Here is a 14,276-nt window from a genome sequence, read left to right as displayed (position 1 = left end):
ACAGTTATTCACTGGGGGATAGGACAGAGAACATACCTGTTTCATTCAATCCCACAAGCATTCATTAGGTTATCAGAGCTGTCACTAGAGCTCTGTCCCAAGGCAAAGAAATTTAAAAAGCACTGACCCTATTTGCAGTCCTTTGGCAGCCTAGAAACAATTAAGTTTGGTATCTAATTAACAAGAATCTTAACATAGGAAGCTACCAGATGGTATATTCGCTTCTAATAGCAGCAATACCCCAGGAGAGTTCTTTCCTACCTGCTTCGTCCTTCATCTCCCCCATGGTATTTGAGGATTATTTCATGTCTCTGAAACTGAGTGTAAAAATTGCTAATTATAGTTCTTGGGGATGGAAAGATAAATATAACATAGTCATTTCCCTAATCAAGCTTATGATCCAATAGAGGCAATGTTGCATATACAGAAATAATTATATAATGGGGGTAACCATTAACCCTCACTACCATCACATGCTTGGACTCCAAGTTCATGAGCTGAGTTCAGTCCAGTTTCTCCTTAGAGAGTTTTGTAAGTCTCCCCATTACAAATGTAATATAAGGTAGAATATGGTAAAAAAAAAAAAAAAAAAAGGAGGCCTCTTGGTAAAGTGGAAAACTTTGAGGAGAACGAGGGGAAGGAATTTATAAGGAAAGAGAGCAACTGACTCAGGCCTTGATAGAAGAGGAGATTTCAATAAGTAGAGACGAAAATGAAGGTAGACTATTCAAATGTAAAACTAAGATGGGGGATAAGATTAAGGCTGGGCTGTAAGGCAGGCCTGCAGATAGCAGCTGGCCCAGAGAGAACTGACAGTTCAGAGTGGGCAGCATATTGATTTGATTTACCTGTTTCCCTTTCAGGTGGGACTGGGAAGCTGGGAGTACTCTGACCAGGGAAAAGGGAAAGCTGTTTTTAAATTTATTTCAGCGCCTGTTTGTCATCTTTACCCTTATCCATTTTCTTCCCTCCCCCCCTACAGTCAGTGCAGAGGGAAGTCAGGCCTGTGCCAAGGGCTGTGAGCTGTGCTCAGAGGTCAACGGTTGCCTTAAGTGCTCCCCGAAACTCTTCATCCTGCTGGAGAGAAACGATATCCGGCAGGTTGGAATCTGCCTGCCATCCTGCCCGCCTGGATACTATGATGCCCGCAACCCTGATATGAACAAGTGTATCAGTGAGTGGGGAGGTCAGGTGGGGGGCTGGGAATGACTCCAAGTCAGATCTGGGGGGCTTGAGTCCCTAGACACTCGGCTTGATGGCCTGCTATCCCATGGCTAGTCAACAGTCAGTCCTATTCCTGTAAAATGGGTGATTAAAGGCAATGTGGCACTTGAATTTGGAGTTAGAGAACTTGACTGTGAATCCAGGCTCTCCTATTTACTTCTTACCTTGAGTCACTTGATTCTCTGGGCCTCAGTTTCTCCATCAGCAAAGTTCAGCTTTGAACTTATTATTCAGTCATTCAGTTGTGTCCAACTCTTCATGGTCCCATGAACCATATTGTCTGTGAGATTTTCTTGGTAAAAATACTGAAGTAGTTTGACATTTCTTTCTCTAGTAGATTAAGCAAACAGAGGTTATATGACTTGCCCAGGGTTTCATAACTAATAAGTGCTTGAGGTCAGATTTGAACTTAAACCTTCCTGACTCTCCACTGAACCACTTAACTGTCAAGGTCCTTTCTAGACATTCTTTGTTCTAACGTTCCCTTCACCTATAACATTTTGTTTTCTGTGTCCTAAGATTTCTTCTTCCAGATTCAACATTCTAGATTCTAAAGATTCTTCCAAGTCTGGTATTCTATGTTCTGTGTTCTTAAGTCCCTCTCAGCTCTGACATTCTAAAGTCTTAGGTGGAGGCTAGAGAATCACTTATTTTATTTTTTATTTTATTTTATTTTATTTTATTTTTTTTAGGTTTTTGCAAGGCAAATGGGGTTAAGTGGCTTGTCCAAGGCCACACAGCTAGGTAATTATTAAGTGTCTGAGACCAGATTTGAACCCAGGTACTCCTGACTCCAGGGCCGGTGCTTTATCCACTGCGCCACCTAGCCGCCCCAGAGAATCACTTATTAGAGATGATCATATTTTGATGAAGGGTTAGTGCAGATGACATTTTATGTTCTAAAATTTCTTCTAACTCTGACATTTTAAGTTCTAAAGTGCCTCTCAATTTTGAGATTCTACGTTCTAAGGTCTCTCCCAGCTCTGACATTATATATTTAATGGTTTCTTCTAGCACTCATATTCTAAGGTCTCTCTCTCTCATTTCTGTAGTCTATGAACATGAGGTTCACTTCCCCAGAGGAGTATCTATGGATATACTCTTAGAAGTAGATGCTAAGGACTAGGCAAACAAGAAAAAAGAAAAGATAGTTTTCAGTCTTGCACATTTTTATGTATTCTCTACAGCAACAACTCCTTCCTCCTACAACTGAGTATTCTTCTAGGCTTCTGACCAAAGACAGGTCTGTGCTCACCAAGGATGTTGACCTAGATTTAGGAAGGTAACTGCTGCTCTCAGACTCTTCAAGAGGAATGATTTTTTTTAATTAAAGATTTTATGTATTTTGAGTTTTACAATCCCCCCCCAATCTCCCTTCCCTCCCCCCCCCCACAGAAAGCAATTTGTCAGTCTTTACATTGTTTCCATGTTGTGTGCAGTGAGAGAGAAACCATATCCTTAAGGAAGAAACATAAGGTATAAGAGATAACAAGATCAAACAATAAGATATCAGTTTTTTTCCTAAATTAAAGGGAATAGTCCTTGAACTTTATTCAAACTCCACAGTTGTTTCTCTGGATACAGATGGTATTCTCCATTGCAGACAGACAGTCCCAAATTGTTCCTGATTGTTGCACTGATGAAATGAGTGAATCCATCAAGGTTGATCATCACCCCCATGTTGCTGTTAGGGTGTACAGTGTTTTTCTGGTTCTGCTCATCTCACTTAGCATCAGTTCATGCAAATCCCTCCAGGCTTCCCTGAATTCCCATCCCTCCTGGTTTCTAATAGAACAATAGTGTTCCATGACATACATATACCACAGTTTGCTAAGCCATTCCCCAATTGAAGGACATTTACTTGATTTCCAATTCTTTGCCACCACAAACAGGGCTACTATCAGTATTTTTGTACAAGTGATGTTTTTACCCTTTTTCATCATCTCTTCAGGGTATAGACCCAGTAGTGGTATTACTGGATCAAAGGGTATACACATTTTTGTTGCCCTTTGGGAAGAAGAATGATTTTAAAGAATGATTTGGGAATTCTCTAACCCCAGAATGTTTATTATATTTGTATATCATGACTCCTCTAGCAAGCTGAAAGTCTATGGAATCCTTCTCAGAATAATGTTTTTAAATTCATAAAATAAAATACGTAAGATCGCAAAGGGAAACAATTATGATGAAATTGAATTATCAAAATATTTTAAAATATTCATGTCCCTACTCTAGGTCATGGCTCATTTCTGTTTCCATAAGGACGACTTAGAGCCATGTGTATTTATGGTCCTTATGGATCCTAGCCAGTCATTCATTCAGTCAATTTATTTTTTTAAATTTTTGTTCATTTTGAGATTAAATACAAAAACAAGAGAAGAAAAAAGAACATTTCCACATACATAGCAGAAATGACAGGATTCAACATAAAACAATAAATTTCCATTTCATGAAAACATATCTTTGTTTTATATTTAAAAGAAGTAACGAATTGTATATAATAGAAATACTATTTCAGGTTCAATTCTCTTATTTCATTTTGTTACTGACATGCTTGTTTTATTTCTTAAATTTGAAATAAAAATTTAAATAAACCCATAAGCAAACTCTAATCTAAAAAGCATATATTAAGTGTACCATCCATTACTAACCTATAACCAGAATAGGCTTGGAATGTCTCACTCAAGAGTAACCAGATGGAGAGGTAGAGAAAATGAACCCCAGACTAGGATCCAGATGACAGGGACCTTCTCTGTGTGTAGCTATCAAGTCCAGGGAGGTAGGAAGTTAGGAAGCAGGAATCCTTTAGATAAGGACAGAGTATGAGAATGGTATAGATAACATAAACCAAAAGGCAAGAGGGATAAATGAAGAAGAATCCAAAAGCCCCATTCTTTATCTCCTCTTGCTCCCACCATACCCCTTACCTCCTATCAAGAAACCAAGATGTTTAGGAATGGTTAAGATTGGGAATCACTTGTGGAAAGCAGCAAGGATATGAAACCGAGTGATGACCCACTAGGATATTAGAGAACAGCACCATAGGCTTTTGGCCTGCCATGAATTGAATGTGTAGATGGATGGATGAAGAAAGAAGGAGATCCTTGACCTTGTCTATTCCTAATGACCTGGCAATAGGGCAGATCTGGAGAAAATCACTGCCTCTCCCTCAGTGGTCCTGTTGGATAGAAGAAGACTGTGAGAGGGACTGCCTATATTCCCAGACAAGTCCTTCCTTGCTCCCTGCCCAATACTCCAAGATTTCTAGGAGCCTATAGAGGAAGAACTAGCCCAGAGGAGACTGTCATCAGGGTCTTATGGGTGTGTTAATGCTGGTCCCCAAGGTTTGGCCTTGCCAAAAGAAAGCAGTTTACTAAAGGGTTCATAGGAAGGGAACTTGGAGCCCATCAAATCCAACCCTCCCCCCTCCTTGGGGCAACCAGATCAGAGGCAAAAGGACTTAGCCAGCTAAGTGGCAGAGTCAGGACTTGTTGCTTAAACCTTGTCATTCATTTGTTTTAGCCATGCCCAATATTTCATGATCACATGTGGGGTGTTTTTGTTTTTGCTTTTTGGCAAAGATATTGGAGTGTTTTACCATCTCCTTCTCCAGCATTTTACAGATGAGGAAACTAAGGCAAATAGGGTTAATTGACTTTTCCAGGATCACACAGTTAAAAACATCTGAAGTTGAACTTAAAATCACAAAGATGAATCTTCCTGACTCCAGGTCCAGCACTCTAACTACTGTGGTTCTCCTATTATCCAAATCCAGTGCTTTTCTTAGTCTGGCTAACTGCCCTGGGAGATGAGGTGAGGAGAGTGTAGACCTTCCCTTTCCCCATGGATGTAAAGTGAATTTGTGCAGCTAGAATACCCAGATAGCTTGCCAATCCCCTGTGCCCTCAGGACTTTAACTCTCTGACTCCTTCCAGAGTCTCTCCTTCCCAAAGACTGAAACCCCCATTCCAACTGCCCCTTCCCTCTCACCCCCATTCCTTATGACCTTATCTGGCTCCAAACATTCCTCCGGTGGGTCAGCAAACATTTATTAAGAACTGACCATGGTATTGCCCAATTTTTTAACTGGAAAGGGGACAGAATTAGATTATAAAGCGCAAGGTCATTAATGTAACTAAAGGCAATGGGGTAAAGTTGATGGAGAACCAGTCTCACAGGCAGGAAGACCTGGGTTCAAGCTCTATCCTTGACACATACAGTCTGTAGGACCTTGAGAATGTCATTTAACTTCTCCATGCCTCATCAATTCTCTAAGACTATAAGTTGAAGAAAAGATCCTGGTCTCTATAGGCAGAGGGAGTTTCTTCTTCCTTGTTAGTCTCTTTGAGAACAAAAATCATCTTTTGCCTTTTTTTGTATCTCCAGTCCTTGACAAAGTGCCAGCATACAGAAGGTGTTTAATAAATGCTTGTTGACTGACTAAAGGAATGTTTGGAGCTGGATAAGGTAATAAGGCAGGATATGGAGCTGTTTGTGGTTATGAGCTAAGGAGAGACTGGAATTTGTAAGCTCTCTCTCTGTTTCTCCCCACAGAATGCAAGATTGAGAACTGTGAGGCCTGCTTCAGCCATAATTTTTGCACAAAATGTAAGGAGGGATTATACCTTCACAAGGGTCGCTGTTACCCAACCTGTCCTGAAGGCTCCTCAGCAGCCAATGGCACCATGGAATGCAGTGGTCCTGGTGAGGGGACTGGAGGAGCAACTGTGGTGTGTGGTGTGTGTGTGCGATGTTGTGTGTGTGATGTGTGGTGTATGGTGTGGTATGTTATGTGTGTGTGAGTGAGAAAGAAAGAGAGATGGGGGGGAGAGAGAGAGAGAGAGAGAGAGAGAGAGAGAGAGAGAGAGAGAGAGAGAGAGAGAGAGTGTGTGTGTGTGTGTGTGTGTGTGTGTGTGTGTGTGTGTGTGTGTGTGTCAGGAGCAAGACTGTTCTCAAACTTTTCCCTTTTTTATCCCTAGCACAATGTGAAATGAGCGAGTGGTCCCCATGGGGGCCATGCTCCAAGAAGAAAAAGCTCTGTGGCTTCCGGAGGGGTTCAGAAGAACGGACACGTCTTGTGCTACAAGCTCCCTCTGGGGACCGTTCAGTCTGCCCCAGCACTAAGGAGACCAGGAGGTGTACAGTGCAGAGGATTCCATGTCCTGATGGTGAGCTTCTGTCCCCAAGATCCCTTTCTATTTCTCAATATTCCATCTATTTCCTCAAGATTCCCCTCTATTTCTTCAAGATCCTCATCTACTTTCTGTTTTTAAATTTTTATTTATTTAAGGCAATGGGATTGCGTGACTTGCCCAAGGTCACACAGCCAGGCAATTGTCTGAGGTTACATTTGAACTCGGATTCTCCTGACTTCAGGACCATTGCTCTATCCACAGCACCCCCTAGCTACCTCAATCCCCAGCGACTTTCCCAAGATCGCCCTCTATTTCTTCAAGAGTCCATCTGTTTCCCCATGATCTTCCTCTATTCCCTAAGAACCTTCTCTATTTCCACACTCCCTCTCTTCCTTGGCCCTTGTCCATCTCTGTCTCTCTTCATAGGGAGCCATGTTTTCTTGTGTGCTCCCAACCACTATCATAGCCAGTCCTGGAGACACTCTCTATGTTGCCTCTGCTGTTTCAATTTCCTCATACATCACTCATCCAAGAACTGTTCATTAAAGTTTGCTCATTATTTGTATGTAGAGCACTTTTCAAATACCTTAAGATAGCAAGTTCCATCATTATGTGCAAGCCTGCTTTATGAACTGAAGCTCAATCTCATTCCTCCTTTTCATACCTCTGCATTTCTATAGACAATCCCTCTTCCAACCTTGCCCCATGTTTGCCATCTGCCTGTTTGGTTCCTCTTTGCTTCATTCATGCTAGGTATTGGAGCAAATAGAAAGTTTAGATAAAACATGATCCCTGCCCTCATGAACCTATAGTTTAGTAGGGAAATAAGACATCTACATAGATAACAGTGATACATAATACTGAATGATAAATACATTAGAAAAGTCTAGACAAGCCAATGAATCAACAAGTTCCTATTATTTGTCAGGTATTAGAGATACAGTGACAAAAATAAAATAACCCTTGTTTTCAGGGAACTCATATCTCATTGGAGGAAACAGCATGCATATATTATTGCTGTTCAGTTATTTCAGTCAAATACAACTCTCCATGACCCTATTTGGGGTTTTCTTTTTTCTTTTTTTTGCAAGGCAATTGGGGTTAAGTGACTTGCTCAAGGCCACACGGCTAGGTAATTATTAAGTGTCTGAGACTGGATTTGAACCCAGGTGCACTCCTGACTCCAGGGCCGGTGCTCTATCCACTGCACCACCTAGCTGCCCCTATTTGGGGTTTTCTTGGCAAAGATAGTGGTTTGCTATTTCCTTCTCCAGCTAATTTTTAGCTAAGGAAATTGAGGCAAGTAACTTAAGTGACTTGTCCAGGGTCACCCTGCTAGTAAATGTCTGAGGTTGGATTTGAACTTGGGTCCTCCTGAATACAGAAACAGGACTCTATCCACTATAATATTAATTCCCTATTCATATATATTGGTATATGCAAAAGATATAAAGTGATTGGAATTGTACAAAAGTGGAATGGGCTGAGTGAGTTCTCCATCACTGGAAGTTTTCAAGCAAAATATGTACAACCACTTATTGAAGATATTGTACAAAACACTCTTTTACTAGACTAAATGGCCACTAATGGGTCCCCTACAATTAAAAAATTCTGTGATTCTTTGGGTTTTCCTGAAGCTATAGGGAAATGATGTCATGCAATGAATGATCACAGAAGATTGGGAAATGAAGACTTAGGGGAAAGCATGGTTGCTGCCTGTAAGTCATCTGAAGGACTGTCATGGAAAAGAGAGATTAGACATTGTACTTAACCACAGAACAATGCAAGAAGACATTCCTAACAGTCTCCCAGGGTGCAGTGGGCTGCCTCAATAAATCTTTAGGCTGAGGCTAGATGACCACTTGTCAAGAGGCTGTAAGAAGAATTCTCCTTCAAATATGAATTGTTCTAGAGGTCCTCTGAGGTCCTTGCCAGTTCTGAAATTTGGTGATTTTATGATCCTGGGTTATCCGGAGGCAAGATCATTCCTGGAATAGAGATGCTTTGTGTCTTCATGTTTCTTTGTAGGCTATCCCCTGCCTTGTTGGAAAGCCAACTTCTCCGGGCTGTGATTATGGAGCCCAGATGGGCCAGTTGGCCTCTGGGCCTTCTGCTTCTCATTCTCAGAGACCAGAGGGAGGTCCTGGCCCAAGGCAAGGCAAGCTCTTCCTGCCAGACCCTAAGGTTGCTTATAGACACTGTGGATTGCTCCATCAGAAGCATTGCTAAGATGTTTAGATTCATGTTATGCTAAGGGAACAAGGAAGAAGATGATGTTTGTGGAATAGAAGGGAGAACAAAGAGTCTCTGAAGTCATTGTCAAGTCCCTGTGTTAGAGATGGGCAATGAAAAAAGAACCTATTTGGAGGTCACATCTGACCTCAGATACTTAGTATTTAAGTTACTGAACAAGTCACTTAACCTATTTGCTTCAGTTTCCTCATGTACAAAATGATCTGGAAAAGGAAATGACAAATCATTTTACTATCCTTGTTAAGAAAACCCCAAATGGGGTCATGAAGAGTTTGAAATGGCTGAACAACATATTAGAGCCATCCTCAAGGACCCAAGAATTCAATCTACATGACTCTCCTTCAACCATTCTACATTTCAGACATACTGGCCTTCTTCTTCTTGCCCAAAGTCACACTGCAAGATGCTAGGGAGAATCAACTGTCTGAGGCCAAACTTGAACTCAGGTCCTCCTGACTCCAGTGGTGCTCTATCCACTGTGCCACCTAGCTGCCCCAGACTGGTTTTCTTGCTGTTCCCTATGCACAGCCCTCCATCTCCTAGATTGACTACAGTGGGGGATATAAATATAAAGAATGAAAGAAGCTCAACTCCCAAGATGCTCATGTTCTAAACAGGAAAAACAACAAGGACATAAAAAAGTGCAAGCTGAATAAAGAATAGTAAATGCAAAGTCACTAAAAATGTAGTTCGGAAAGAAAGAAGCAAGCATTTATTAATCACCTACTATATGCTCATTATTGTGCAAAATACCTTACAGGTATGATTTCATTTAAAGTTTCCAACCACCACAAAAGACAACTGGTATTGTTATTACCATTTTACAGTTTAGGAAATTGCGACTAAAAGAAATTGCCCAGGATCACACAGCTAGTAAGTGTCTGAGGCCAACTGTGAACTTGGGTCTTCCTAACTCTTGGTTTGGGGGGGGGTAGGGTGGAGGGTCTCAAGAGTGTGAGGGGTAGGAGGTAACAGGGATGAAGGAAATCAGTAAAAATTTCATGTAGAAGGTGGTTCATGAGTTACACAGGGTGAGACAGAGACAAAAACAGAGTTACAGACAGACACATGATAGACAGACACAGATGATAGTCATAGACAGAGAAAAATAGAGATGTACACAGACTGAGAGATAAATAGTAACAGAGAAACTGAGATTAAAAAGAGACAGAAACAGACTGAGAGATAGATAGTAACCAGGAAACAGAGATTAAAAACAGACAGACAGAAATAGAGATGAAAGACAGATAGAAACAGACAGAGACAGATTATATAAGGGGTAGGTGAGAGGAGAGAACATTGCAGATATGAGAGATAACTAATGCAAAGTCCCAGAGACATTAAATGGAATACCATGGGTGAGGAAAAGAAGGCCATTTGGTTGGACTGCAGAGATCAGGAGGAAGAGATGTGCTATGAAGTTAGACCCCCCCAATACCTGAGATGCTCCCCATCTTTACCTCCACCTTTCAGATCCATTTTTCTTAGATTGCCTTTAAGGTTCTGCTCAAATTTTCCTTCTACAAAGCCCATCTTGTTCTTTTAGGCTCTAGTATCCTCTCCCTTCTCCCCCTTGCAGCTGCTGAAATAATTCTGTTTGCATTTTGGGTATGCTTATATGTATCCATCTGTCAGTCGTGTTTAGTATGTAAGGATTATGTCTGCATGTGTGCTTACAACCATACCAAGTTTTTTTGAAGGGAAGGACTTTTGTGTCCATCTTCTGAGCATTAATATCTAAAAAATTATTGTTCTTTTATTAATAAACAATTGTTGAATGAAGATGAAAGGGACAGAAGTATGCAGGAGCCAGCTCTAACCAGTTGCTTGTTTTAATCTCTTGTTTTGGTGATTGTCTTGATTTAAGAACTAATGGGGAAATTGTTAGTAGAACAGATTACACTTTAAGGAATGTCCAGCATGCATTTATGTTTGTATTCCTACCTACCATCCCCCAAAGATATCATCAGCTATGGGCAGAAGCTCTTCTTCAGACCAGTCTAAAAGATGCTTCCTTGTTCCACTCTACTCCTGCCTCTGCCCCCTTAGATTACAGACTAGTTTGTACAACAGTCCTTCAGACATATAGAGAAAATGCTGAAATCTCATCCTCACACCCCACTCTGCTTTGCTTTTTCTTAGTTAAACAGTCCTCAATTTGTCCTTGGTGGACTTGGAAGGCCCCTTCTCCTGAACTTCCTTAATGCCCCCCCTTCACTCTTCTTTCCTTCCCTCCTTGTCCCTTCTGGGGCCATCCCTGTTCACCCTTTCTGAGCTTCCTTGGCATCATCCCTCCTTTCTGTGTTCTCTCCCTCCCTTCCTTCTCTTCTCCTAGTCTTGGCCCTGGGCTATGCCTGCTTGCTGCCTGCCTCCCCTCCCTAAGTCCCTCATCACCTGCCAGTGCCCTAGGCAAGGTCTCTTGGGTAATTTTCCTTGATGTTCTGATTCTAGGACAGAAGAGAAGGAAGAATGGGCCGGGACGACAGGAGAATGCCAATGGGAACCTAAGCAGGAAAGAAAACAAAGAGGCCCGCCTGGGCTCTCCTCGGAGGCGGAAAGGACAGCAGCAGCAGCAGCAGTCGCCACCACCGCCACCACCACCACCAGCGCAGCATCAAGGGACCGAAGGTCCCATTACACCTGCTGCCTAGGGACAATTCTAGGCCCTGGGCCTGGGCAACAAGAAGCCAATGCTGCTATGTATATGAGAGCTTTACTGAACTGGAGTACTGCTGCAATACATATTCATACACATGCACACATGCCCATGAGGCATGTGCATGTTTGCAGACATGGAAACATAAAAATACACCTATAAAAAGGCAGGCATGTACCCACATAGATTTACAGACATACCATGTGCACACAGACATAACTCAGAAATGCACACATGTACGTACAACCACCTACTTAGCAGAGGCACACCACATGACATACCCATGATCATACAGACATACCACACAGCCATAACTCTTAGACATGTGTTCACAAGCCTATGCTCATTCAGACATACTGTGTGTGTGTGGACATAACTCACAGATGTGTAGATGTATGCACACATGCACTCACAAAAAAGCTTCCACTTAGCACATGGATGCATAGGCAGACATGTATTCGCATGGATGCATATGTCTATAAAAGGCAGGCTGGCATCCAGGTATCTACACTGGATAGACATGCATCCATATGCCCCTCCCTCCATACATGTTAGGCACCTGTATGAACAAACACTCACACAAACTCATAGATATGTACATGTGTCCAGATGCCTCAGACCTACATGTGTACCCACACACATACTACCAGACTGTGGAGCACATGCTTCTAAAAGCAGGGGAAGGGAAAGCTTCTGGAGTTACTTCAGTCCCTTGACTTGGCTACATGAAGAGGTGAGGAGGGTGCAGAGGGAGGCCCCCTCAGCTCCAAGCAGAAGCTGAGCTGAACATATTCATTTGAGAAGTTTCCTCGAAAGCAATTTGTAGGGGCGAAGCTTTTCCCAACAATGACCCGTCTGCCAGCCTGAAGTATCGGGCAGCAACACTGGCTTAAAAGACAGACAGGGCTGGACTTGACTGTTAGATGGAAGCCAAGGTTCCCTAGAGGCTGGCCTAGGAAAGGCTCCCCTTCTCCCTCCCCTGTCCCATGTTTCCGGATGTAAAACTTTCTCTTGGAAGAATCTATGTTAATTGTTCATGGTATGATGTCAGGGGAGACCAGACCCTGAAAACTGCTTAAAAATTTATTTCAAATTAAAAAATGAAAACTACCAGCCAATTTCCTTTTGAAGGGTAAGGACAATGATGGATGGGGTGGGGAAGCAAGGTAAACTGGCTGGAGGCAGGGTCAGACCTCAGGAGTTTTGGGTAGATTCTTGGGAAGATGAAAGGAAAGGAGTTCTGTTGAAAATTGAATGACCCTCTTAGGAACCATAATAGTTAATATTTATATAGTCCTTTGATGCTGAGACCTTAGGCACATCATTTAACTTCCATCTGCCTCAATTTCTTCAACTGTAAAATGGGAATAAAGACACCAACTTCCAGTATTGTTGTGAAGTTCAAACAAGATAGTCATTATAAACTGTTTTTAGCATAGTATCTGGCACATGGTAGGGGGCTTAACAAAATATATGCTTATTTTCTTCCTTTTCATTATAACATATCTATTCCCCCTCTACAAGAGATCATCTAACATTCCCTGGATGATTTCTAAGGGTCAGACACTCATCAGCCCACAAGGCAGGTCATTCCACTTTTGTTCATCTTTGTTAAGAAGCTTTTCCCCTTCCACATGGACTGTCTTTCTCTCTTTCATTTCCCTTCATTGGTCCTTCCTGCTTTGCTTGTTGGAGCTATTCCCTCCTCAAGTCTTCCCTTCACTAAATGGATCAGCAAATTGGAAAGAGCCTCAGAGAGCATCTTGCTTAACCCTTAACTGATCACGAATAACTTCAAATCTATGATCCCCTGACCTCTTCCTCCAGAATTGAGAAAAATCTCAGAGGACATCTCTAGTCCAGCCCATTCATTTTACAGACTAGGAGGAAATAATGGCTCAGGAAGGGCAAGTGATTTGTCCAAGCAGTAGATATCAAAGGGATGATTTAGACAGCAGTCATCTGAATCCAGAGCCAGTGTTCATTATCCTCCCTTTGACCATCCCTAACATATCCAACCTCTCCAGTGATTGGAAGGTCACTCTCTCTGCAAGTGAGTTCATTCATCCCCACTTGAAGCAATTATCGTCAAGTATCTTTAGGTCTTTGAACCAATCTTTGTATGGCAAGAATTGGAATCCCCTTGAATATAGAATGGGTCATGAAGATCTTCAAGAGGGTAGACTCCTGGGCCTCCTCATCAAGCTGGGTGCAGCACATTCTGCTGGAAGCAGGCATAGAAGAAAAAACAATTCCAACTTTTTCCTGAATTTCCTATCTTACCTACTTCTTTGCTCTATAAGTCGCTTGGCTACTGACTAGAACTTTTAATGTAGGCTAGAACTTGGCTATCCATAGGCAACTGAGATGGGCTAAGAAAGCCTCAAATCAAGAAGAAATAAGTTCAAATCTAGCCTCGGATACTTTCCAGTTGTGTGACCCTGGGTAAATCACTTCATCTCCATATACCTTGGTTTTCTCGTCCGTTAAATTGGGCTAATAATAACACCTACCTCTCAGGGTTTGAAATACTTTACAAACTTTAAAGTGATATTTATAAATGCTAGGAATTATTATTAGATGTTATTCATCATAGGGTAACTAGGTGGCCCAGTGGATAGAGTGCCAGACTCTTCTTCCTAATGAGCATATGATGATGAGCTCATCCTCAAACCCTGTGTTCAAATTTGGTCTCAGACTTGTATTAGTTGTGTGATACTGAACAAGTGATTTAACCTTGTTTGCCTCAGTTTCTCCATCTATCAAATGAGCTGGAGAAGGAAAGGCACACCACTCTAGTGACTTTACCAAGGAAACCTCAAGTAGGATAAAGAAGAGTTGGAAACTCTAAAACAACAACTGAACAACAGCAGCATTATTCATCAGTTGTTTGCAATAGATGTAGGTCCTAGTCTCAGCTCTACCATTAAATTACAATTTGACTTTGAACTCGGTTACCATTTTCTCATCTGTGAAATGAAGGCTTTGGGCTTCCAGGACTAAGAACT

General features: G+C 41.9%; 1 protein-coding gene across 1 annotated transcript in view; it reads left to right on the top strand.

Moving 5' to 3' along the window:
• Positions 1 to 13,759, top strand: part of RSPO1 (R-spondin 1) — a 28,792-nt gene extending 15,033 nt beyond the window's left edge. Inside the window, exons 3-6 of the mRNA XM_074217569.1 lie at positions 983 to 1,174; positions 5,779 to 5,928; positions 6,204 to 6,392; positions 11,064 to 13,759. Coding sequence (XP_074073670.1) covers positions 983 to 1,174; positions 5,779 to 5,928; positions 6,204 to 6,392; positions 11,064 to 11,263 — 731 coding nt within the window. The 3' untranslated portion in view covers positions 11,264 to 13,759. The remainder of the gene's footprint in view (positions 1 to 982; positions 1,175 to 5,778; positions 5,929 to 6,203; positions 6,393 to 11,063) is intronic.
• Positions 13,760 to 14,276: the final 517 nt, after the last annotated feature.

Source organism: Macrotis lagotis, chromosome 1 (genome assembly GCF_037893015.1).
Source record: "Macrotis lagotis isolate mMagLag1 chromosome 1, bilby.v1.9.chrom.fasta, whole genome shotgun sequence".
Classification (NCBI taxonomy): Eukaryota; Metazoa; Chordata; class Mammalia; order Peramelemorphia; family Peramelidae; genus Macrotis; species Macrotis lagotis.
Note: the sequence above shows the minus strand (reverse complement) of the source record. Positions and strands in the feature narration are given on the sequence as shown.